Source organism: Centruroides sculpturatus, unplaced genomic scaffold (genome assembly GCF_000671375.1).
Source record: "Centruroides sculpturatus isolate CEXI.00-Female unplaced genomic scaffold, Cexi_2.0 scaffold465, whole genome shotgun sequence".
NCBI classification, from domain to species: Eukaryota; Metazoa; Arthropoda; class Arachnida; order Scorpiones; family Buthidae; genus Centruroides; species Centruroides sculpturatus.
In genome coordinates, this window is record NW_019384663.1 from 520,538 (window position 1) to 547,742 (window position 27,205).

At 26.3% G+C, this 27,205-nt stretch overlaps 1 protein-coding gene across 1 annotated transcript in view; it reads right to left on the minus strand.

The window, feature by feature from the left end:
- Nucleotides 1–206: 206 nt before the first annotated feature.
- The window catches only part of LOC111626606 (polypyrimidine tract-binding protein 1-like), a 29,696-nt gene continuing 2,697 nt past the window's right edge, over nucleotides 207–27,205 (minus strand). The window contains exons 3-15 of the mRNA XM_023370043.1: nucleotides 24,694–24,831; nucleotides 23,930–23,981; nucleotides 22,606–22,664; nucleotides 22,320–22,494; nucleotides 22,176–22,250; nucleotides 20,023–20,156; nucleotides 16,857–16,890; nucleotides 6,868–6,960; nucleotides 6,696–6,793; nucleotides 5,776–5,894; nucleotides 4,329–4,406; nucleotides 2,229–2,292; nucleotides 207–2,155 (exon numbers count right to left, since the gene is read on the minus strand). Of these exons, the coding sequence (XP_023225811.1) occupies nucleotides 2,087–2,155; nucleotides 2,229–2,292; nucleotides 4,329–4,406; nucleotides 5,776–5,894; nucleotides 6,696–6,793; nucleotides 6,868–6,960; nucleotides 16,857–16,890; nucleotides 20,023–20,156; nucleotides 22,176–22,250; nucleotides 22,320–22,494; nucleotides 22,606–22,664; nucleotides 23,930–23,981; nucleotides 24,694–24,831 (1,188 nt within the window). The 3' untranslated portion in view covers nucleotides 207–2,086. The remainder of the gene's footprint in view (nucleotides 2,156–2,228; nucleotides 2,293–4,328; nucleotides 4,407–5,775; nucleotides 5,895–6,695; nucleotides 6,794–6,867; nucleotides 6,961–16,856; nucleotides 16,891–20,022; nucleotides 20,157–22,175; nucleotides 22,251–22,319; nucleotides 22,495–22,605; nucleotides 22,665–23,929; nucleotides 23,982–24,693; nucleotides 24,832–27,205) is intronic.

The window sequence follows — 27,205 nt, forward strand, 5'->3', positions numbered from 1 at the left end:
TTATTTATTTAGTGAGAAACTATTCAATTTAATCTGTCAACTAGATTAACACAAACTATCTCTTGTATAAAATGTTCCTGGTTGTATGATCCCACATCTGATCCCAAAAAAATATTTCTGCAAGTTAGTTTTGATTCAATCAATTTTAGGGCTTGAGAAATTTTTTTTTTATTAAATTTAAAATTCTTTAATGAAAGATAGAATTCATTGATTCCATTTATTTATTTACTTTTTCAATTTTAGAGATTTTTTTTTTCATATTATTACAAAAGAATAATTCTGCAGGTTTTGAAATATCTCCTGCTTTGGCAGCAGTGCAGTTAACATTAAAAAACTTTATTATGTTTGTATGACAATGATATTACAATTTTAAAAAAATCTCCAAAGTTTTCTTGTCATAGGTTTTCTTTTTTTTTGTGTGAGGGATTTTTGGGTGCTACAACAATATAGGCACCCCTTTTAGAAGGCACAGCTTGAGTTTGAAGATCTCTCATCTTAATCTATTTTCTAGCAGGCATGATATGAATTGATCCAGTATGGTGCAAAAAGTCAATTTCTTTGCTTGACAAAAAAAAGAAAAACTGACAAGAATCAACTCATGGCTCTTAACAATTGGGGATGGGAATATTTTGTAACTTGAGCCATAAGTTGATATGAAGTTCAATATGGTAGACAACCCCATTTTAGAAACAAAAATTGAATTCCCAAGATTAGTTGTGTATAACTGGAACTCTCTTATAACCAAGGCACAATTTACAATATGGCATGGGTATATAAAGACACACCCTATATGCCATGATGAAAGCATCTAATATATAAAGAGGCGGGATTACAAATATACATAAATCAAGACATAAATGGTGATTACAAATCTTAACAAGGAATGGTAATAGTAGTGTAGAGACAAAAATAATCTTGAAAATGGTCCATTAGACATCAAATGTTGGTTTATCAATACGTTCTTAATAGTGCATTTCTACTAACAGGTATGGTTGTCGAGATATGCAATGATAAATGAATATACTAAAATTTAATTCTAAATATTAATATGCACAAGGAAGAATTTCCTTTTGTAGACTAACCATACCTGACAGGAGAAAGTGTGTCAAACTTAAAAAGCATTATTACATATATTGATGTATACATAAAAAACTGTTAGAATAACATGATATCAAAAAGAACAAGTGGTATTCCACGGATGTTTTCGTCAAGTCAAAGAATGACTTTAAAATTTGCAACACGACATTTAAACACATTGAAGTACACAAATTGTGATTAAATTTTGCTTTTTGAAGGATCTATGAAACATTTCCTTGTACATAGTCTAGAATAGGTAAGAAAAATAATTCACAATTGGTAAGAGGTATATACTGGCTGCCAATTTACCTTTTCCAATCACTTGGCAGACTGGCCAATTGATGAACATGGTGACAAAAATACAAGCAATATTTTGCATTAAACTGAAGTATAGGATAATCATTGTTTATACAAACAACAAAAGTAAGATTTAAATGCTACTGGTAAAAACACGATAGGCGACATTAACAGGTAGAGGAATATACTTGGATATAATATGCAAAAATAGATTACAAACATGGAATTTTTTCAAAATGTCACCATCACTTGTGCCATTAAGAAAAGACCAAAAGCTTGCAAAAATACAGGTCATTTTTATACTTTATAAAAGACAATACAACAATTCCCCTATTTTTGTCACCAACACGAATTAGGGGTCTCCTCAGTTTGTGATACAAAGCAAGCTCTTGCACACTACTATCTGGAAAATATTCATCTAGACAAATATTAATGAGGAAGAGAAAAATATGGTGTATAAAACCATAGAGTATTAATCTCTCTATTGTGACAGAATTGTCTTGTTTATAATTGACAGTAGACGGTATGTTGCACTGTGGTGTGCTCATTCAGAAAACTGGAAATTGTCAGATACACTTTGCTTCTCTGGTTTTGTTTCTTTAGTAAATATTTAATTTCTATCAAAATCAGCAATATGTTAATTCTTCTGGCTCTCTGTGTATCACAGACCAAGGCAGTCGACAAAAGTCGGCTGGAATTCCTAGATGCAAGCTCAGATTGTTGACTTGGAGAAAGAAACTCTTAGATGACTTGAATCACTCAACTGATAATTGTGCATTTGCTAAGAAATAAAAAGATAAAAGTTTTAGTGCAATAAAATAAAATACAACTAAATTTTTAAAATTTCAACTTACAATTAAAGCTGATACTGCTTCTTCCACTGAATCCATCTGAATAAGAGCCATTTTCTTGTCTTTTCTATAATGAAAAATGTTAATTATTTTTTAAAGATTTATGTCCACTAAAAATGTTGTAAATTAAATACAATTTACAAAAATCTCTAAAAAACATTCCAAGAATAATTCTAAATGAAATTCTTGTAACCAGCAATAAATTTTTTTATAATAAATACATTTTCAGCCAGCTAAGAACAACCACTTTCAAGTAATCATTCATCCAAGGAAAATATGAACATAATAAAAGAAAAATAATATTTATCTTTCTTCTACCATAAGCATATGTTCTGTACTTTTGTATTTTAAAATTATTTATAATCTACAACTTAAAGATGAACATTCTAAGATAAAATGTTTGTTCCTTATAAAAACATCACTCTGAATTATTAAAATGTTTTGTTCTGCATTAAATTATTTAATTTTCTAAAATTTGATATTATATTTAAGGAAAAATATCAATTTACTACTGAATTTTAATATAGTAATTAAATGAATCTTTGCAACAATCCAAATATAACTTTTCCTTTTTTTCTTTTTTATTATTTTTTCAAAATTATAACTAACATTTTCAGCCAATTCATAAATCACCAAATATCTTATGACTATAGCAAATCAGAGTTTATGACTATAAGTAACATTTTGGTGTTTAAGCTTCTTTAGCCACAACAATAAAATAAAATCTTAAAATGCTACAAACAAACTTTCTAACCCATTTATCACTATTTGAAATGTGTTATTTACTCTTCTTAAAAAACACCAACTTCTTTGATACAGTATTATACATAGGAAAATATTTTATTTGTTTTTAGAACAATTGAGCCATCCATTGTTGTAAACAAAATCTAAGTTTAAGTCTAAACTCCTTAGCAAACTTTGCTGTTTTTGCTTTTAACATTGGCCCATTAATTGAAAATGTGTTACTTCTTTGAACTCTAAATCAATGAATTAATAATTTGTCAATACTTGAAAGAATACAATTTCTAAATTTCTGTGTCTGAGATGTTACTTTCCAGTTGCATTTAAATTGACATCCTTGATCTTCCACAATGTTTTTAATGTCAAAGATAGTGGAATCATGTAATGTAAAATTTCCATCTTCCTTAATCTGCACTCTGCAGATTACTTAATTTTTACTTAATCTGCATATAATTGTCAGATAATTTCAATTTTTTTTTACAAATCAAAAATGCATTTCTTTTTTGTTAGGTATCATGTTTATCATGAAAATAAGAACTGAAAACTGAAGTCTAAATGTAAAAATGATTCATAAAACACTCTTAACATAGTTTCGACAACCTAGTAGACACTTCACTTAGGTGATAATGGTTTTCCCACTCATTAGTTATTTCAAAAAACTAAAAACTTTTGCAATATTCTATGAAGTAAACTGATTATAACCATGAATATTTACATGAAAATATGTCTTAACTAAAATCAGAATACAGATTTCCTCACAAAAATCATGTTATTACACTAAGTTTAACTGTATTTATTATAATAAATGTTTTTTCAATATTTTGATAATTTGATTAATTTTTAATTCAGAGTTCAAAATAAGATTTCATTTTTTTTTTTGTGTTTTTAAGGAATGGTTTAACTGGACGGCCAAGTATCCTATAAAGGAAGGTCTAGTTGTCTAAAGTTTTATTCTATAACACATAATAAAATGGTGGTTTCGAAAAGAAGTTTTGGATCAACTGTCTTTTTTTACAAACAAAAATTAGCCATCCGATGGAAATCTTATAAGATTTCAATTAAAGTTTAATTATATATTTTAAATAATTCAATTGAACATATTAATAATAAATCAATTCATTTAATATTAGTAAGATTTTAAATAGCAATTTGGCTTGAAATCTTGCTTGGCTATATTTCTATACTCAAAAATTACAATAAAAATTTTAAAAAACTGAGTTGTTATTTTTTTACTATTCAGAACAATAAACTCCAACACGTGTCACATCTTATAAAACATGTACAATATTTCACCTTCCAAACCAAGCCATAAAAATTAAGTTAAAGATTTGAATGTAAGAACACTACAAATTTAGAACTTACGGGAAGAATTTGAATGCAACAACTGTTCCTCCTGTTTCAGCAAACGCATCTCTAATGTGATCTTCATCAACACTTGATCTGTGTGAAACAAGAAAATTTTTAAAAAGTAAATTGGTTGTGGTCACAATACAATACAATAACTTATTCTAAAAATAAATATCTAAATAAAAAGATTTTAATTTTGATTAAAAAATGTATCAAATTAAATAACACAGATTATGGGTTATCTGTTAATTTTAACTTTAACTACAAACTAATCAAACATCATCTCCTTTATCAAAAATCACTAAGTGCATCTTTACAGAATGTAAAAGATTCTTTGTTTAATAAAGATATATTCATCTACTATCACAATTTTTCTCAAAATAATTGAAGGCAAATATACAGATGCCATGTCTGTAGTCCTCTTTGGTTCATTTTCTGTGCCAAATTCCATGCTCTGATATTATTAAACAACCCTCCTTGCACTTGTATCTTGAATGCTAACAACAATTCTCATAAATCTCCCTTCTGTATGTAACAATTTCAGAGAACTATTTGAAAACTAACTGTTTATTTAATAAATGCTAGTCTATCTAACAAAATATAAACTTTCTAAACTTTAAGATAATTTTGCACATCCATTTATTTAGTTTATTGCTATCCATAATCTTACAAAATGAAATTTATATTCATTTAGTAATACTATATAGCATAAGCTTACACAAAACTAAAAAACAAAAAGCAAAATAAAATTAAATTTGCCAAAAAACTTAAACTCCCATTTTTACTTTTAATCTAAAATAATATACAGTAATACCTCGACTTACGCGATTTTCAAATCTTGTTGATTCGTCTTTTGTTTGAGCGGCACACAGCTCTTGATTACTAACTCCCCCCCCACACTATTGTTCAGCTTACATGTTCGGATGTGTCGCGCGGAATTGACGCATAGTTACAATTTATTTCTGTGTTTGTTATATCTACGGAGACTCGAGAGACTCTATATGGTGATTTCTTGTAACCGTGAATGAATCAAAAGACGAGATAGGATTAACAAGAACAATAGTTAGCTTACATACATCCGACTTGGATTTTACACAAATTGCAAAATTATACCCCGACTTACGCGGTTATCGCTCGGTCCCACCTATCGCGTAAGTTCGGGGTATCACTGTAGTCTTCTAGATAAATTGAAAGCACAGAAATAATTATATTTATTTAGGAGTGATGTAAGTATTCTGCAGAACAGTGCACAAAAAACTCAGTTCCTGAACCTATTTTCAGTTTAATAGTCTAGATATTTTTATATTTCTCTTTTTTTAAAAAAATGGAGTATTAGACATATCTGTTGTAGCTATTTTTGATATCAATATATTAAGATATTAGTCTGTTAATTTAAAACATTTCACATTTTATTTCAAATAAGAAAAAATGAATTTTAACGACAAAATTTATATCTACTTACGGAATGTTTGAAAGATGTAATGTAGCTGAAGGTGGATATATGTTCTGATAATTTTTAGATCCTGGCTTTTTAAATCTATGTAATGGTGAATTTGTGTAATCTTTGGTTAAACCAGCATCCTAAAATTTAATATACAAATAAGTCATTAAATTTTGTAATATTCATATAATACATAACTATTGTTATATTTATTATAATTAAAGGAACATTAACATCAAAAATATCCCTTAGAATTATTAATAAAATTAAAATAAAAATAAGTTTCCACCACATACATAAGCAGCAATTATTGCTTAATTTCAAAAATTTGTCATTGAAGAAGTACAGTAATCTAAAAGCACAAAATCTCCATTTCTCTTATTTGAGACAAATATATCTGTTACCAATTTATGTATGGAAAACTCCAAATAAATTTTTATTGTTTCAAAATATGCAAAACAAACTATTTCCATTATTTGAAATCAAACTAAAGTTCTTTCTCTAATGATATATGAAAAGACATATATCATTAGAACATTTCAAGATTTTTTTCCCCTAATTTTTCTTAAATGCTACATAATTATGAAAATATTTATTCTAGGAAAGATATCTCAGAATACACACATAAAAATGCAATACACTGTATATACATGAATATACACATTCAAACTGCATATACATATTCATTAATTTCCTTTTTATTCACAAATTTATTAACATTTTTTATATCATTTAATAATAAGCACATTACTCATTTTTTTGTTTGTAAGAAATTTATTAAAAAAAAACCACATCATCCATCTTACAACTTAAAACTTAAGATACTGATTTTTTTCATGTGTCTTAAAATTACACTATTAAAAATTTTCTACTATAAATTTTAACAGTGTCTATCAAAAACATTTTAAAACTAAATCTTATTTCACTCAAAAATAACTTACAGGCTGGCCTTCTTTTGGCATTTGCACAACTTGATGTTTGGATTGGGCAACTCTAATTGGTTTTCCATAAACTTTCAACTTGTCTAAGTGACTCATTGCTAATAAAATATAAAATCAAATTATTAATATTAAACATTGAATATTTTACTTATAGATGATATGCAGTACATACCAATTTGAGCTTGTTGTGGTTCAGCCATCTGTATCAGTGCATTATCCTTTTTGTTGAATAATATCTTTACACGCAAGACATCACCATACACCCCTACATTGCAACAAATTAATTTACTGATATGATTAGCATAATAAAAATAATAAATGCAAAACTCTTCAAAAATACAGTGAAATTTAGTATACCAATTAAATTTTATTTTAAAAATTAATTTAATTTATTAGTTTGATTAAAAATTTAGTGCTTTTATGAGTTTTGATTAGCCTATTTAACTGAAACTTTAAAAGCAGCTGTAATAAAAATTCTTTGTTAATGTGTCAGCCATTCAATCTGTAATAAATAAAAATTTTGTTAAATTATTTAAACTATTTTCCAATAATACAAAAGGTTTCTTTCAATAATTAACACTTTATATAAATTTAAAGCTACTTTGTTAAGATTAATTAATAATAGTAAAATAACTGAAAAATTTTATGTAACAAAATAACTGTAAAGCATAATTTTAAAGCTCAATTTAACCAATAGTCATTTAGTCATATATTACAAAATACATAAAATAATCTGATAGAATTTATTAACATTCTATTAAAATGGCCACATTTCAATTTTGGTGTAGCCCCAGGGTTGATTCATGTAGATATTAATTACAGGCTAAATGGCAGCTCATAACATGTAAGACAATTTTAACATGATCTTAAATTATTATATAGATTACAGAAATGCAATCAGTCTACTTTTTTAAGTTTCTAACACCAATTATTTCAATTAAATCTAAACTGACTTTATTAACAACATTTAAAATATCTTAAATCTAAAATACTTAAAGTTAAACTTTTTACATCCCAAGTACTTTTCAAATGCAAGATTTTAACAAACTCCAAACAAACTTAAACTTTCAATAAGCAATGCAACAAATTTTCAAAAGGTACTTTTAAAATTTGTTGCATTGTTTGAAAACTTGAGCATTTGTGAATTTTGATAAAAACAATTGTCTATTTTAAATGGATTATATCCAGGAATCACTCTGTTTGCCACTTATATACAATAGACTACCATACAACACGGGGATGTGTTCCACGTTGCAGGAAATTGCAGGGGAAATACATGGGGGTTGCACTAAAAATTACAAAATTTATGTTATATTTAGAAATATACAGCAAGCTAGTGCACATCCTACATCAAAATCCATCTTACCCTGAAGAGTAGATGAGAACATCCTGGGGAAAGATTCTTTTTCAGTTTTAAGTATTTTTTACATTTAATTAAATTTGTATCAAAATTATATAGCCCCAAGTGGTTAAATTAAACTGTTGGCTTCACTGTTCATATGCAAACAACTGGTAAGTGTATTTGTAATCCAAAAAAATTGGTAGACGAACGAACAGCAATTGGTTCGCAATTAACAACAGCAGTTGTTAATTTTTGTACTATGTTCCTTTTTGTATTGGAAATAATACATTTTAACTAATGGTAAGGGTATATTTTTACTTTTCTAAACAAAAAATTTGAAACTGTGCAAATGTTAAATCTATCTTACGTGTTATATGGGACAATTTATTGTGCTGTATGACCTTTTCGCAAACTTTTCATTATGTTATACAAGTTCGTGTTCTAAGGGTGCTATTTTATCCATCTTTTCTTTGTAAATTCACTTTCTTTGCAATAAAAATTCTACCCATATATCCATATACAGGAGTCTACTGTATATACTTTTCTCTTGTGATTTGCATTGTTTTAATAGTGCACTAACATTAAATTTAATTTTAAAAAAAAAACTCTTAAATAATCTTTATATCTTTCCAATTTACTCTCAATGTCTTATTTAGGACAGATTTCATACATTAAATATTTTTTCAAATCATTTGTAATTCTTTAAGAATCCAACAGATTAAAATTTAAAATTTTGAATTCATTATACAAAATCATTTGTGTACTCCCAAGGAAGAATAGAAGTATTTAAATACAAACTATTGAACATCATTTCATGTATTTCTTGCAATAAAGACTATACATGACTGAAATATGAATTATAATTGTTTGCTTAAAATAATTTTTTTAATCATTATGTTTGTTATATTATATATATACACAGACACTCACTCAGACAAATATGACATGATTACTAAAATTCAAAATATCAATAAATTTGTCATTTATAAATGCTTGCCTTGATATTATATTAATACAGAAAAACAACATACCATATTTACTCAGGTATAAGACAATCTCACGTATAGGATAAGGTGTGACTTTAGAGATCAAAATAAACAAAATTAGATTTATTAATATAATTCTAATTTTATTTTGTTTAATCACAAAATATTATCAAATGCACATATAAAGGCAAACAACCCATGTTTGCCTTAATACACAATGAATGGAAAACAAAACCAAAACATTATAGTGTACGTGACTGGAAAAAGTTTATTTTTAATGATTCAGAATGTGCTAATATTCATTAAAAAATAACAATTTAACTAACATAAAATAACTACATTTATAACCATTGCTAAGTGACCTGTGAGATTAGCAGTGGGTCACTGGTTAATCCCCAAATGACTACTTACTCTGCACAGGCTGGTAAAACCTGATCTCGGGGTTTGTTGGATAGCTAGGAGGGCAAATCAAGTGGGGAGGGGGTTGAGGAAGCTGACAGGTGTCCTTAAATGACAGGAAACAGGTTCAACAAAATAACAAAGCATTCATTGAATGAATAAGCTATGATACATAAGGCGATAACAATATATAGGTTAAATGTGGTTAGATACAACTCAGAATAAATGTGGCTAACATACTATAGTCCTTCCTCCAAGGGTTAAACTAAAAATACGCTTAGGGAAAGAGAGAATCCGCAGGTTCAAATAATTACGTCAAAGAGAACTCTATGTGACGATTAAGTGTTATGTGGAAGTTCCTATGGTCTTCTATATGGTATCTTCTCCTTTTGTCAAGTCGAGTCAGTTATATGGAGGTCTGGGAGACGAAATGCACACATCGACAAGTATAACTTCTGAGATATCGCCCTGACCTTCCAGAGATTCAAGCTTTTATATCATTTGCATGGGAAAACTGACACGTGATTGACTTTTGTTGACAACCATGGTGCATTCTTCACACCTAAGTGTAAACTTTCCCAGCTAGTTGTTAGTACAATCGGTGACATCTGATCTAGTTCAAATTCCTTGGGTTTTTTCCGAAGATATTTACACTTATTAGAAAATTTAGATTTTTAAGAGTCCCGTAAAAATCCGCGGGCTCACAGACCTGTATTTCATTAATGTTTTTATAAATAATGAGAAACTATTTTCTGCAAATGAATGAGATGCAATGCAGTTTTTAATTGATGGATGTAAGATTAAACCAATAAACAAAGGGGTGTGTGTCTTAATTTGTTTACAGTAGGTGCCAACTTATGATAAATAGACTATAGACCTATAATGACAGCATGAAGTATACACGGTTCACAGAAATTATTGCAAAAGCACAAAAAATCCTTTGTTCGTGCATATAGGACAGCCTAGGTTTTGAAGCAGTGAAAATTGAATAAAAATCTCATCTTATATGCAAGTAAATACGGTAATTAAAATAAACCCATTCACAAAATTCATTTATCTTTATATCTAATTTTTCAATGTATTAAACTGTTAATTTTTGTGTACTTAATCTAAACTGTATATAATTCAGACAAGAATAATAATATGTTTGTTTAAAAACTAGAAGTAGCATAACTCAAAATTTTGAAAGGACAGAGATTTCATATTTTGCTTCCAATAATATGCAATATATATAATTTCAATTTAACAAAATCTTCCTAAAAGAGAGACATGTTTACATACTATAATCAAAATAAAAAGAATGTTTATGATCTTGTACAAAAAAAATCAAGACAACTTTACAATAATTTCAACATACTGGATAATTGTAATTAAAGTACTCACAGTAAATAACAGTTAACATTTACACAAGAATAGAACAGCATATGTAGTTATAAAAATTAATGAAAAACTGTCTACAGTGGTACCTCAGGATACAAACGCCCCAGCATATGAAATTTTCAGGATACGACATAAAATTCGAACATATTTTTGCTCCACGATTTGAACAAAAACTCACCATACAACGTTACATTAGTTTGCAGTGCCATTTTTAATTCACTTCTGTTCATTGGTCTCAGTCTGCTTCGCCGTGGAAGGAACTCACTTGATAAAGGAAATCTTGAGGTATTATCAAAAAGTGACTGATTTTATTGAAAAGAAACATCCCGAAAAGATTCACACTGGCTGTATTGCTGCTCAGAGTAATGACATTTGCCTAAGTCATTTTAGAAACATTTTAAAAAGTAGGCAAAGCCAAACCTCTTTGGATAGATATTTTACCAAGCGACCTGTATCCACTTAAAGTGCTGGTGGAAGTGAAGGAAAGAAAGCAAAAAGCAGTGAATAAAAAAAAAAAATACACAGTAGAGCATCGATTATCCAACTCAATTGGGAACTGGGGTTGATCGGACAACTGAAAAAATGGATAACCGAAAAAAATGAAAAAATACATTATTAGTATAGTATATCCTATGTAATTAGTATATCGCTATTAACCTACTTCGCGTTGAATTTTCATCGATGTTAATCTTAACAAACAATTTTTTAAATAATAATCGTCACTATTGCATCATTTAAAATTAGAAAATTAAGCCTCGTTTAAATAGTGGCCTCCCTTCCATGGTTGAGACATGTTGCCAGCTAAACACACAAAAATTTAACAAAAATAATATTTAAGTAGCTAAGACATAGCCAAATATTGTAGTGCCACATCACTAGTGGACATTTGAATTTGCCGACTAGAATGTGGTCGGTTAACCGTTGTGACGGTTGATCGGGGGTCGGATAATAAATGCTCTACTGTATGTATATATGTATGTATGTATGTATATATATATATAAAACAACACTAATTTTTTAAATCTTTTCTAAGTTATTTTTTAAGTTATTGTTGTTACATTATGTTATGTAAGTTAAGTTTTAGTATCATTTCCCTTCTCCCTCTCTTCCGCCATCAGTTTACACCTCCACCATCATCTATCCTCAAAGGTAAAGTGCAAATAAAACTACATTTTTTTTAATCAATTATTATTCTATTATGGTTATTTATATATTTACAACTACAAAATGCATTTTTCAGTGTTTTCCTTACTATAATTTTTTTAATGTACTACTTAGCATTAATTTGAGTGTTTTTTTCATGTTGGAATGAATTATTTGATTTTACATGCTATCATATGGAGAAAAATGATTCACCTTATGACATTTTCATGATACGATCTAGTTTCGGAATGGATTAATTTCGTATCCTGAGGTACCACTGTATATTAATTTAAATGTATTAAAGTTCACAAAGTTTTAATATTGTTAAATTTTATTTAATGTGGATAGACCGTTTTTCTTAATTAAATGTTAGTTTGAGATAAAGCGCTAAATATACAGCTATTTTGAATTTTGACACCTGTTCTTTGTTTAATTTCCTCCAATTATACAAATTTTTAATTTTTTGAAAATTTTAGAACACCATTAATATTCAATTAAAATAAATCCTGATTTCATTATTTGTTTTTCAATTTCTCCATCCTAATAATAGCAAGAGGATCTTTTGTAGCATGACATTAAGAGTACTGTCAAATTGAAATATGATGATGATGAGCAAAATTCAATTCATTCAATCTAAAACCAGTGGTGAAAAAATCAAGGTCGTCTTAAGTCTAAAAGATTTAGAGCAGCTAAATGATTAATATATAAAAACCACTTCAACATGCACTCTTTACTGGTTTATCTTCAGTTCAAACAAGAAATAAAAATGAAAAATACAATTAGTAATCAAATTAAAAAACAAAACCAATAATAAACTACTTACTTTAAAATCTTAATATAACATTAAAAGGTTAATATATACATTCTATAATGTTTCTATAAAAATAAGATTAATAAATTAATAATTTTTAAAACTAAATAAAATAAATGAATTATTTAAGTTAATGTATAACAAGTCTATTTATGATTAAAACCAAATAAGGAATCAAACTGTTGGATTTAATCAGGATTCTTAATAATGTAAATTTACTTCAGAAAAGTTGCATATTTTCTTCACAGGAGCTGGAGTCTCTGAATATAAATTTAACTATTATGCTGGGATATATATTACAATGCATAATGATACAAATTCAATTAATTCACAATCTTGCAAATGACTGAATTAACAAAATAATAAATTAATTTCACACATTAGTAAGTAATTTGACAAACAATAATTAAAATATGTTTTCAACACATTCAAAATAAATGCATCCACGCAGATGTATACAAATTATATTGAAATAATTAGACAATTAATTATAAACTCTATCGAAATCGGATTTAAAAACTGAATTTCACTTGTGAAATACAAGTGAAATTCACTTCTTAAAGATTTTTTAAAGAAAAATTTTTTTAGAATTTATTAATTTTAATAAACAATGTTTTAAATGCCAAATTTCATCTTTTACTGATACTAAGAGAACAAATGGCTTATAATAAACAAACGTATGTTCTAAATAAGTGAAAATATAGACAAGTTCCAAAAGATAATTTCAGAATTTAAATTTTTTGGAATATTTTTGAAATTAGAAAAACAAAATTAGAATTATCATTTTTTTCCAAATAGTCAATATAATCTCTTTATTGCAAATTATCAAACTATATTGACAAAACTAGATTTAGAAGATAATTTTACTGTTAAATGATCCATAACTATTTTATCAGCCTCAATGATAAAGCAATTGAAAAATACAATTGCTAGCAACTAGGTTGGGAACTCAATTTTAGTTTATTAAGTATTTTTAGTTCTTCTCACACAAATGTTTGTATTTAAAAAGAAACTTTTTTTTATAAAATCTAATGAAAATATTTAAAGCTATTTTAATGCATTTAAGAAATAATAAATTTTAATGTTCTTTGCCACTTTTAGATTGATAAGCCAATGAAAAAGTGAAATGAAGAAAAGTGTTCTTAAAAATAACAATTCAAAATTCATTTTCAGGAATTAAGGGCAAGTTTTAATGTTAGTTTGAAAATAAAGCACTAAAAATAAGGTAATTTATTTTTATTTAGTTTTTAACTTAATACAAACTTCAATATTCTGCTGCAAGATTTATTAAAGAAACTTTTTCTCTGATCAAAGTGAAATCTGTTAAGCTTTACCATTTTGATTTCTTTTTGATAAGAATATTTAGAAAAAATAAAAAAATCTACAATTAAATTGTTAACTTTAAATAAAATTTAAAAGTTAAATTGTATTTAAACTTAGTAAAGTTTGTTTTAATATTTAAGTTAAATACAAATTGAAATTACAAAAATGATTATATTTATCATCATCGTGGAGGCATGCTAGTCATCAAATCAGAGTAAGTGAAACTTTTAGAAGTTGAAGTAAAAATGCAGTTTGTTTTATTGAATTTAAGGAAAGTAAAATATAGTAGCAATTTCATTTTTTATATTGTTACTTATTTCTGGAGTTGAGCCAAATACCGATCCATTGACAAAATCACCTAGAGCATGATCTCTGTTGCTAAAAACAAGTCAATGACCCAAAGAAATATTTGAGAAGATTGAACATTATGTTTTTCTGCTGACACAAGAACAATGGAACTGAATATTAAGAAAATAAAAGTAATTGGAATTTTAGGCAAGCCAACTTTTTTGAAATCATAGGAATGACTACAATCAGTCAAACTTAAAAGACATTTAATCTACAGATTTACTAACAAAATAGAACTAGTTAAAGAGAATTTGAATTCCATTTATGTAAATATTAATGAAGTTAAATTACAATTTATGGTAGTTGACAAAAGAATTAATGTGCTAGACAAGATATTAATAGTTAAAAAATTGCAACTAAAGAAAACTTATAATTTAAACAGTATTCTTCAATTTTCACTAATAATCAAAACAAAATTGTTATTTAATTGTCTCAAATTTCAGGACCACTTGAAAAACATTTAATGAAATGCCCATTGAAAATTGAGCAGGTAGAAGTTATTGATATAACTGAAATATTTCAATTAAAAATGCAGAACAGAAACATGTAAAATAATGTTCAGTTTCCTTTTATAAACCAGTTTATTTCCTTGTTCACCTGAGCAAAAAAAACATCTTTTAGGCTATTGGCAAGATATGCAAAGTTTTAGCAGACCTTACAAAAGAATCATGGGGAAAAATCTCATGAAATTCCTTATAATCTTCCTAAAAGACAGGGATTAACAGTCAAGATACATGATGATTATCTCCTCTATGAAAGGGGAAAATTAACGTATAGTATTAGTATATACTATTTGGTGAATACAGAAAACTCACATTTATCATTATCACAATCTTCATTAAAACTATCAGATTTAGGCAAAGATGATAAACTCATTTCTAAATAAAATATATATAGAAATATGAAAACCATTAATTGGAATTGCCAAGGTCTTGGAAATACAGCCGGCTCAATTACTTTCGGTAACTAACTTTGATAAACTTGGATTAACAGAGACTTGGTTGAGAAATTCAAAAAAATTTGTCTTATAAAGATCAGTTCTAGGTTTTTGACAGTTTCACCTGAAAGATACAACCCAAGGCCATTCATCCAGAGAAAGTTAGTAATTCATTAATAAAATTTTTAAATTTGGGAGATTAATTGAATTAAAATAAATTTTAATTGATCTCCCAAATTAAAAATTATGTATGTATGTGTATATATATATACAAACATGACAGACACTTGTGTGTATAAAATTAAAATATTGTANTATATATATATATATATATATATATATATGTATTATACATATATATGTATACCTTTTGTTTTTTTAAATCATTAATAAAAATTTTAATTTGGAATTAGCTTTATAAATAAAATAAAACATAAATAATGATATGAAATACAAACATTTGTAGCATTTGTTAATTAAATAAAACGCAGTCAAATATACTGTAATTTTCATTTTATTTTCCCTAAAAATGTTTTTTTTTTTTTTTACTATTACCAGTTCCAAAATAAGTACAAATTTTAGAATTTTTGTAGTGTGGGAATTTTAATAAAATATCAAATCTAAATATGTAAAAATCCAAAAAATTAAATAATTTAATATAAAACAACATGATTAAATTCAAACAGTTTGTTCGAATGTTATAAATGACTTTAAAAATATTCTGTAAATAAATTTTCATAATTGATAAAAATTAACTGAAAACAAATATCTTCAAATTAAATAAAAATATAAAAACAATAAAAAATTTACAAAAAAACAAAGATTCTAAATGAAATTAATAAAGACATACTAAAATACAATATCATCATATAATAGTACATACATGAACGCACGCACACCCCTTCAATTATTAAATATTCATTTAATTACCAATTACATAAGTTATAATTAAAAATTTAAATGTATTTATTAATCAAATAACTGTTATATCAATACAGTTGCCTATTACAGCTTCATTATAATTTTTTTTTATACACATGAAATTTGATTGTAAACAATAACTATTAAAAATACATTTACTCATTTCAAATTAATTCTAAATAATATATAAGCAACATGTAATATAACATAAAATATGGCATATAATTTCACTGTATTTTTAATAACTCACTGAAAATCATCTAGCTAAATTTCACAATGCTAAATGACTATATCATAATGACTTCTTTAAATGCAGGGAATACCAAAAATCTGTTTCATTAATCAAGCCTGAAGAAATAAATGTTAAGTTTATATTTCATAACTAAAAAAAATAAAAAATAAATAAATAAATGATGTTAATTAGAAGTATAAATTTGCATGGATCATTTTGATAAAATGAGTCAAAAGAGAAAATGTAAATATAACTATTCCCAAAAGGGGTTAAAATAGATTAACAGGGAAAAAACAAAAAAAAAAAAAATTTGAAATAGAGTGCTTGATCAAAACATACCAAAAAGGGTAAAGAGAGCATCGGGCGTGATCATCTACAATTTCAGAGCAACAGGTACGGAGGAGAGCGGCAGAGCAGAAGGATGGAAGGAATCAGTGACCCCGAGTGAGCGAACGAATGAACAAAGAGGTCCAACATGGGGATAAACACCAGCAGACGAGAGAGAAAATAATAATAATAATAATCATTTTAAGTGAAAAACTGCCAATGAAGGAAACATTACAAATACCATTTTTCTTCACTCGTTTATGCATACTGACACAGTTTTTTAAATGTATTTTTACAAAACAATAAAGCATCACAAATAAGTTAAAATAAATTTACTTATTTAAAAAAAGTGTACATTTTTGTAAACAAGGGAAGAATAATGGTACTTTATAAGTATAATGTGTTTATAATGATTAATAAGAGAAAAAAAAATAAATAAAAATATGATGATAGTATAGAAATAAAATGTTTTTAATTGTGATAAAAAGTTTTAAGCTGATGATCTATTTGAATAAGATGAATCTAGAGGAAAATAGGAATTCCCCAGCAATATGGTCCATATTCTAAACTGCATATAAAATAGCTTGTATTTTGAAATTTTAAATAAATATTAATTAAGAGCAGAATATTAAAAATCAAAATAATTTTAATAATTTCTTGCATGCATAAAAAAAAGCATTTTAAATACATGCAATTGGTAAAGGGAAAAAGATTTAGAACAACAAAATTTCTTTATAAAACTTTTTTTATAAAATTATTTTAATAATTACATATTGATTAACATGCTATAAAACTTTTATCAAAAAAACATGCATTATATTATGCAAATACAGCAAAACTTTAAATACCTTTATAAAATTTATCTAATTATTAATTTGTACACCTGGAGAAAAATTCCTGTTAATTTTTGATAAGGAACATTATTTCAATTATAGTACAGTCGACCCCCGTATAAGATCATTGATTATTCCGTTTTATATGAATTCCATATTGTACAAATCACTTAAATTTTACAAATACGTGAGCCGTTCACAGCCCGGTACACGTATTTGTAAAATCTAAGTGACTCGTACAACATGGAATTCATATAAAACGGAATAATCAATGATCTTATACGGGGGTCGACTGTAAATACTTTCCAATATACTAATGTCAACAAGAGACTGACTGTGGAAAATTATATTGTTATGTTAAAGTTTAAGATACTTTACATTAACAGAAATTTCTCTATAAATTTTTGCAATTAAAAATTTGAACCAAATTATAATTTAAATAAATTATCATCATCTCATTTTTTATACTGAAATGAAATTCATGAGTAATAAACAAAATGACTTATAATTATGAAGTCTACTGTAATTTTTATATAAGTCAAAACATTTCAGTCAACCAAACATTAAATATAATAAACAAGAATCCTTAATAAAAATTAAGTATAAATTATAATTAAGAGTTAAAATTATAAAATTAAAATTGAGAAGACACACAATGTTTATAAATGATCAAGTGTTCAAAACAGTTAATGTACAAAAGTATGTATTATAAGGATAATATTAGCAATAAATTATACATTAATGATGATAATTTTAAATAAACGAAATCTGTCATTGGTATAGTATTGTAATCACTTAAATGTCCTATTTTAAAAAATCCATTGCATTCCAATAAAACTTTTTATTCATTTAAAAAATTTCTTTTTATTATATACATATAATATGAAATTTTGTTCTATTTAGAGTTTTTTCCTCCAAATACAATGATATACATAATGAAATTTCAATGTTCTAGATGTGGAATAAAATAAAGAATTAATTGAATTATAATAGTTAACTTGCATTATTTTTTCATCATGTCAATAGCAGAATAGTTATGTTCTAATAAATGCATTTGATTTTTTTCTTATAAAATAATGGCTGAATAAATTATTTTAATAATTAAAGTAGGAAAAAACAAAATTGGATTTTATTCATTAAATAACTTTAAATCATTCAATCCAATAAATTGTTTGAAACTTTTCTAAAAGAAAATACGTGTATAATATTAGGTGTATTTTTTTTGTTAATTTGACAATTCCAAGAATAAATATAGTGAAATTTTCAGTTTTACTACAGCTTTGAAGTTTTGATATTCTTGCCTGATCCAAATCTTTTATACAATATCTCTCTTAGTTAATGCAACACTAAATTTGTTAGTATTAGTTCTCAACCTTAAAATAAAAAAACAGTATACTGAAATTGAATTTTAAATAGCAAGTATTCTCAAGTAAAATCTGTTGTTAAGAAAAACAGATTAAAGAAATTTTTAATGTTGTTCAATTTGTTTATTTTTTAGTTTAACTGGCAAATAGGTGTACAGCACAAGTATTTGACTTAATAAACTTTATGTATCAAATTGTCATAACACTTATAAAGATAAATTTTGTTTTTATTTACATTTTTAACATGACTACTGTATTTTCCTTTATAACATAAATGTAAAATTATCAAGTAAAAGTTATGTGCAAGGAAAAAAAGTATTTTTGCTGAACATTACATGAAAATAAATCATCCTACAGAAATGTTATTTACATCAATGCCTAATCCAAGTGTGTACTTAATATGTATCTACATATTAAGCACACATTCTAAGAAAATTCTAATTACAGAGCACTTATAGCTTTTTAAGTTGCAAGTTCTCTGTAATTAGAATTTTCTTCTTGTAATTAAAAAAATTATGCATATTATTTCATTTTGACAACATAAAATGAAACAGCTTTAATATTGCAATAATGTTTTATTAAGCTGTATGACTGACTATGAATTAAAGAATATACAATCCCAACTTTTCAACTAAAAACCAAATACATAAAAAAAATCAAAAAATCATTATAAAAGCATTCACTATCCAAAATGTAATTAAAAACTATTGACAAATACATAAAAACACACACATATATATTTATTACATAGCTACAATAAAAAAGCTTAATTTAACTTATTTAATAAAACTGATATTTATTTATAGTAACACCTAATAAAAATCTTACATTTGTTAGTTGAATTATAAATCATAAATATACATATATAAAATTCAGGATATTAAAGTTTTGCTGTATGTAATCCCAAAAATTAAACTTAACTAAAGTTATTGAATCACTATAATTAAAAAAAAACTGAAAGCTTTAATATTCATAACTGACCTGTTCATTTAAATTGCTAACTAAAAGTACACTGCCAACAGAAGACTGCCCAGGAAGTCTAATGCCAGAAAGACCTAATGCAGCAGCAGTTGTTGCAGCAGAAGGTGGCAGTGTAAAACTCCCAAGAGGAAGAGCTGTGAAATAAATAAATTATATCATATTTTATTTTTTAAATAAAATTTTATACTACATATATTTTTCAAATATTAAACATTTCAGTAAATTTAATTTTGTAAATTTTAATCCATGTATTAGCAAAATGATCAAAATATGACTAAGCTATAAATTTAAATACTAAATAATTTGAAATGTCTTGGTTTTTATTTATAGTTAACATTCAAATCACCCATATATTTAAGCTTGATAATTAAAAAAACACTAATAAAAAAAATACTATATTTTTACTTTTATTCAAACAAAACTTAAAAATTTGGTGATTTTAACAACTTGCTTGCAATTAATCTTTTTAAGGGTCGATTTACACAGAACAGTGACGTGCCGGCACAGTGCAGTGAATTCATCGAAAGATATAGCTATCATAGCCAATTCATCCTCAGAAAAGTCCATGACCAGTCACTGATAGCACATTCACTTCACTACCGTGTGTAAATCAACCCTAATATAGCTTTTAAACTATTTTCTTTTAAATTTTTTAAAATTTATTCAATAAAAATAACAGAACAAGGTTACCGTCACTTATTTTTGAGATTCCTAGCATAGATTTTTGTTTTTCTAAATTTCAAGTTAATACAGAATATGCAAAGTGTTAATAATAATAAAATTTTAATTGAAAAAACAAAGACAGGAAATATAACAAATTATAAAAAGTTGCTTTATATATATATACTAGCAGACCCCGCCACGCGTTGTTGTGGCTCAAAATGTATCTATTATAAATTTATAACACTTCCCCCGTGGGGGGGAATTTTTCAAAAAATTTCTTCTTAGTGTACATTCTCTTGACGTACCCTATTAAAATGCAAAAACCCGCATCTAAAATAGTATAAATAGAAGCAGAGTTCTTTACCGTAAGCCTTAATCCTAACCATTTCCCTTCAGTGGGGTTGAATTTCGACACGCATATTATATAAAAACACGCGCGTATTCGAATGCAGCGTTGTGTCAAAATTTCAAAGGAATCGGTAGGAACAAACGAACATTACATTTTTATTTATATAGATAGATAGAAGATGATCTGCTTTAGTTCATTTTCACAGAAAAGCAAACTTAGTGTGTCGTACTCGTAGCGCCATCTGTTGACATAAAAGCCTTAATCTAGATTATATTTTTTAATTTATATGAATGTTTAATGGAATAATATACAGCCTACGTCCACCCTGAAGTTTCATTCTAAATATTGGTGAAAGAATTTTTGAAATCGGATGAGTAGTTTCAGAGATTACCTGCTGCATACAAACTTACATACATACAAACATTACCTCTTTATAATATTAGTATAGATAANATAGTTATACAGAAAATAATATTTCATATAGTGTGTATCTCTTTTGTATGGAATTATACATATTATGGAGCATCTACTTCACTAACAAGTACACGAGTCAGTCAATTCAAATGTCTTATATCATTCTTCTTTCTATTAAAAGTTATCTTAAAGTGTACAATTTTACTAGTCTAGCAATTCTCATTTTCTACTGTAACATTATTATTATTATTATTTTAAATAAAATAAACTGAAAAAAATAAATATTGTTCAATTTATAAACTATTGGACTAATTCAAAAAAATTTTAGAATATAGAACTACGCAATCTTATTTAAAATGACATTTTTCTCTTACTTTTTTTAGAAATCATAAAAAACAATATAATTAAATTCAAATTTTTAAATTTTTACACTAAGATTCTCTGAACACACAATTTTTTTAATAAGTGAACCAATATTTTTATAAAAAACAATTATCTAGTTTTATATCCTTACATCTTAACAATTAAACCAAAATACAGGATAGGTTCTTCTAAATCAATAAACTAAATATATTAATGTAGTTAAAAACAATCCTTAATACGATGTATTCTATTATAATTTTTTATTGCAATATAAATTTCATGCTCTCTAGATTTTATAGTAAATACTCAACAAAAACAAATTAAAAATGATATTAATAAAATAAATTTTAATAATGCTAATTACCTCCAGCAGCATAAGCTGAAAGTGGTGATGCTAAACCAGGTGTGCCAAAAGGAGATGCAAGCATACCCATAGAACCTATCAATATATCACTAATGTTAAGATCAATTTAGCATGCTAAATTAAAAAATTAAATAATATACAAACCTGATTTTATTCCTGTGATACCTAATGAATCTAATGTTACATCACCAGAAGGAAGATTATTATTGGTGAAATCTCTGCTTTTGTCATTGTTAAATTTAATGTTCAAATTTGTGAGTTTGGAATATTCTATTCTCAAAGTACAACAGGCATTGTATATGTTTTGGCCATCTAGGGACTAAAAATAGATTATTATAAACTAAAAATGATAGTAAAAACAGAGATAGACAACTGATCATATTTCCAACAAACACTCAATTTAATTATTTAACAGTAAATTATGACTAACCAATTTTGCTGCTTGTGCTGTAATAACATCTGGATACTGTATGAGAGCTTGGAATGTGTCTAAAATTGTAAAAATAAAATTTCATCAAACAATATTAAAAAATTTTACAATTAATTCCATATAAAAAGTCCAATTTTAGAATTTGTAAAAATTATATGTATGCTGTCTTATATAACAAATATATTTTTCTTATTACTTACAAATTAATTACAATAAAAAAATTCACAAATTTCATTCTAATATTTACATTTATTGCATATATTATTACTGTTGGTTATATAATTTTAACTTTTCAAATAATTGGATGAATACTTAAGAATAATAATTTTCATTAACAGTAATTCATGTAACAATGGTGTAATATTTTATATCTCATTGATTATTTAAAAGTCAACAGCTACAAAAATTTAATAAAAATTCTAGAATTTAACAGCTAATATAATCAAATGGATAACTATTTTATAATCTACTTACTAAAATTTTGAGATATCTGAGATAAAATAATATGTAATTATATAGTTTTAGTGAGTGATCTATCATTTTATAGAAATTAAGTTTATCAAAAGCATTTTTAAAAATTAATTTCATTAGAAATTCCTCATATTTTAGTAAATCAGCTGAATCTTTTCAGTTGTGAACTGATATCTATTGCTTTTTATAATATGCAAAATAATAAAAAGCAAACAAGATGAACAGGGTCAAATATTCTTAGCCACCAGTGGCCAAGTAGATAAATCCACCAATAATGGTAATTGGTCTCAGGTTCACACCTGATCAATACCTGGCTGCATGGAGTTTTTCAAGTTTCTTTCAAGTGACTTATACCTAAATGGGAATTGGCTTGCCATAGAAATCCACTTGGAAAGTACTTTTTCCTTGGCAGATTGCACTTGTGTTGCATTACTTTATCTTATCAAACCAAACCAAAGCATGATTATCTTTCTGAACCCTTTGTAATTTAACTAGACTTATCACCACTCAAACTACAAATTACTATATTTTATATAAAAACTAAAACTTATAAAGTAAAATTAATAAAGGAATTCCTTTACAAAGTAAATATAAAAAAAATTGAATGTTCTGGAAGTAGGTTAGTATTGATTCAAATTTTAACAAGTTGTTCTTGATAATTTTGTATGTTAGTATTTGTGTTTATCTTTGAAAAATATTGTGTAGTTCATAAAGACCTTTTTTTCATTTCTCCCATAACAATTTTTTTTAAACTGAAATCAGAAAGTAAAAGTGTTTGTGTTTATATAAAACTTTAATTATTATAAATTATTCCAATATAAATGTACACAATTAGAAGAAAGAAAGCACTTACTATTTTTTGTGAATGTAACTATTTTCAGAACTTTCCCAAATCTAGAAAATATCTGGAAAAAAATAAAAACAATTATTATTACAAATATATACTATTTTTATATTAGATAAATTTTATTAAATTATTAAGTAAGGAAAGAATGGTCATTAAATTATCAGCATTTTAAATCAGCTATATGTACGATCCAAACACAGAAAACTCCAATTTATATTTAAATTATTTGAGTCTATAAAATAATTTTGTTAAATAATGGACATTTTCATAAAATCTAATTTGCTTATTTTACACTTGAATTAAATGTAAAAATTTATTAATTTAATTATATTTGAAAGTTTTTTTAAAGTAAATTATGTATGTAATTAGAACAAAAAACACATTATCTTAAAACTTCTAGCCTTCCAAATAAAAGAATTGAACATAATCATAATAGGCTCTACTGTCATGTAGTTCAAAAACAAACAATTATTGATTCTAATGATCTTTAAGGACACTATATAAATTTGAAACACCAATATATTGTTCTGAAAACAAAATAGCATATAATGTTGAGATGTGTTATGTGCAAAGAAGACATATAAGATTTTTCAAAATCATCAATTTGAGGTACTGCAATTATGTGCAGCATAACTGTGTGAAATACTAATGGGGAAATCACTGCCTTATGCATATTAAAGAAATAAGTGCATTGCATATGCAAGTATGATTGCAAGTTAATTAAATATCCATGTTCTTTATTAATAAAATTCACGAGAATATTCACATACCTGACAAAGAATGTCAAGAGTTACAGGATAGATCTGATTATCCACTATGACCCTAAGAACAGTATTTGGTCCACCTTGAGTCTCTGTCTGATTTATTAATGCTTGAGCAGCTTGAAGAGCTGCTTGTGTAGTTGCATGCTGAAAAAATTAAAATTTCATTACAGATATAATCACTTTTAACTATGTAGATATTTTGTTAAAATACATACAAATAATTGTTTTCAAAATTGCAAAGAAAATTTAAAACAATGTGAAACAAATCATTCACGTTTAAATTGTAACTATAATATACGTTTTTAATCTGAAAGCTTTTGTACTTATTATAATCTATATAATAAATGATGTAAAAATGTTAAATCATATGCCTCTGTGTCCTTATCTTATAGTTTAGTAATTAAAATGTCTACTCTGACTTATTTATTAACAGGACTTATTATATCAACGTCTTTGTTTAGCAAAATTTAAGAAAACCAATCAGAAAAAAATAAAATAAAGACTGTTTTTTCTGATAGGCTTTCTTAAATTTTGCTAAACAAAGATATTGGTATAATAAGTCCTGTTAATAAAATAAGTCTGAGTAGATATTTTAAATACAGTTGACCCCCCTATAACACGGTAGATACGTTCCAGTTTTTATGAATCCATTTTCTACGAGTCCAGCCAATCACAGCCCAGAACATATGCAATTTACATACTATGGCTGTTTGAAATGTTTCTTCCATAAAATTAATCGATTCTAGACTAATTTGACTCAACATTTCCAAAATATGTATAATTTTTTGGGAATAATCCATATAAACTATGCTATAAACAAAAAATTGTGAGATTACTTACCGAGATTGCACCGTTCGACTACGCCACTGCTTAAGCTTGTTTTCGTTGCGGAGCAGTGCATCGAACGGCGGGCGTGTATTTCCTGATAAATTATTTTTTTTTGTGAAAAATTCACTGAACTTTGGAGACATCATTAATATAAATATAATTTTTATGGATGTTATGATAATAAATGGTTTTTAGTAGGTCCACTGCTCATTTAAACTCAACCGTTTGTACAATATCCACTATTGGTCTAGATTTGACCAATCCTGTCGTGACACGAGTCGGTGATGACGTTTTACCGAATTATAAGAGTTTTTTTTAGCATGTTTGTATGAATACTGTTGCAATTTTTTCGCCATGATACAGGAATCCGAACTATAGGAACCCGTGTTATGGGGGGTCAACTTTACTAAAATGTAAAAATGTTGTTCTCATGTATGATTAAATTCAATAAAGAATAAAAAGAGGCTTAAGATTATACCATACTAGCTACAAGGACCCGCTTCGCTGGGTTTTTATTTGTGGGCAAAAAGTAACGATAGTGAAGATTAAGATAATTACATTATAGCCAATCTTACCCATTTTTCACAAAATGCAAGAATTAGGTCTCCCGTTTCCAGAGAATTTTTACACGAGCATAAAAATATGTTCAATTTCCCGCAAAAGCGCAAAAAACCGCCTGTAAATCTTGCATGCCGCTTCATATTAACAGCTCCTGGTCCCGATTCTATTTCTGAACGTCTCCTGTTCACGTCCAGTCAAACGAACTATTTTCAACGTTTCTGGAATGTTTACGATCATTCTATAATCGAACCAATATTCGAATTTTATGTTCGAATTTAATTCGAATAAATTAGAACAAAACATTCGAAATAGAAAGCCACTTTCAACCACTTTCAGCCTCATATCTCCCGCACCCTTATAGCTATCGAGACGCAACCACCCCTATGCACGAATGGAGACTTGGGGCTACCACCACATACAAACACCATTCACGTGCGATGTGTAGTTTTGGTGAAAAAGTGAAATATAGGGACATACATCTCCATTTATATATATATATATAGAGATAAATCTTTTTTTATATTTGTAATTTTTAATCAAAAATGACTGGTTGTCTGCTTTATTCCAGTTTTCAGTAATGAGTAATGAGATAGCATCGGTCCACATTACCTTGGATAATTAAGGCTCTACTGTATTATTAATTTTAAATCAAATTCAAAATGGATAAATAAAGCAGCATCAAAAATGGAAAATACTTTAAATCGCAATCATCATTATTTTCTCTCATTTGATTTTACTTTATTTATTTTTTATTTTCACATAAATAGCCATATTTCTTAGTAACCAAAACTCTTTTTGCTCATCCCTTTAAATCACAAAGAACATATAGTTCTAGGTATAAATGTTCTTTATACCTAGAACTATACATTATTATCCACTAATAAGAAACTACAGAGTACAACCATAAAAAGTACTATCATAAAAATATTTAGCTATATGTATCTTAATTACTATTGATTTTTAAAATTTGCAACACAAAAATCAACGTATTAGTATACATAAAATTAAGATACATTAATTTAATACTTTTGTGAAAAAGTTAGTGAATTTATAAATTTGCACTTTTTTTATAATTTAGGAAGATGTATAAATTACTCTTTATTTAAATTTAAGTATTTCTAATAAAATT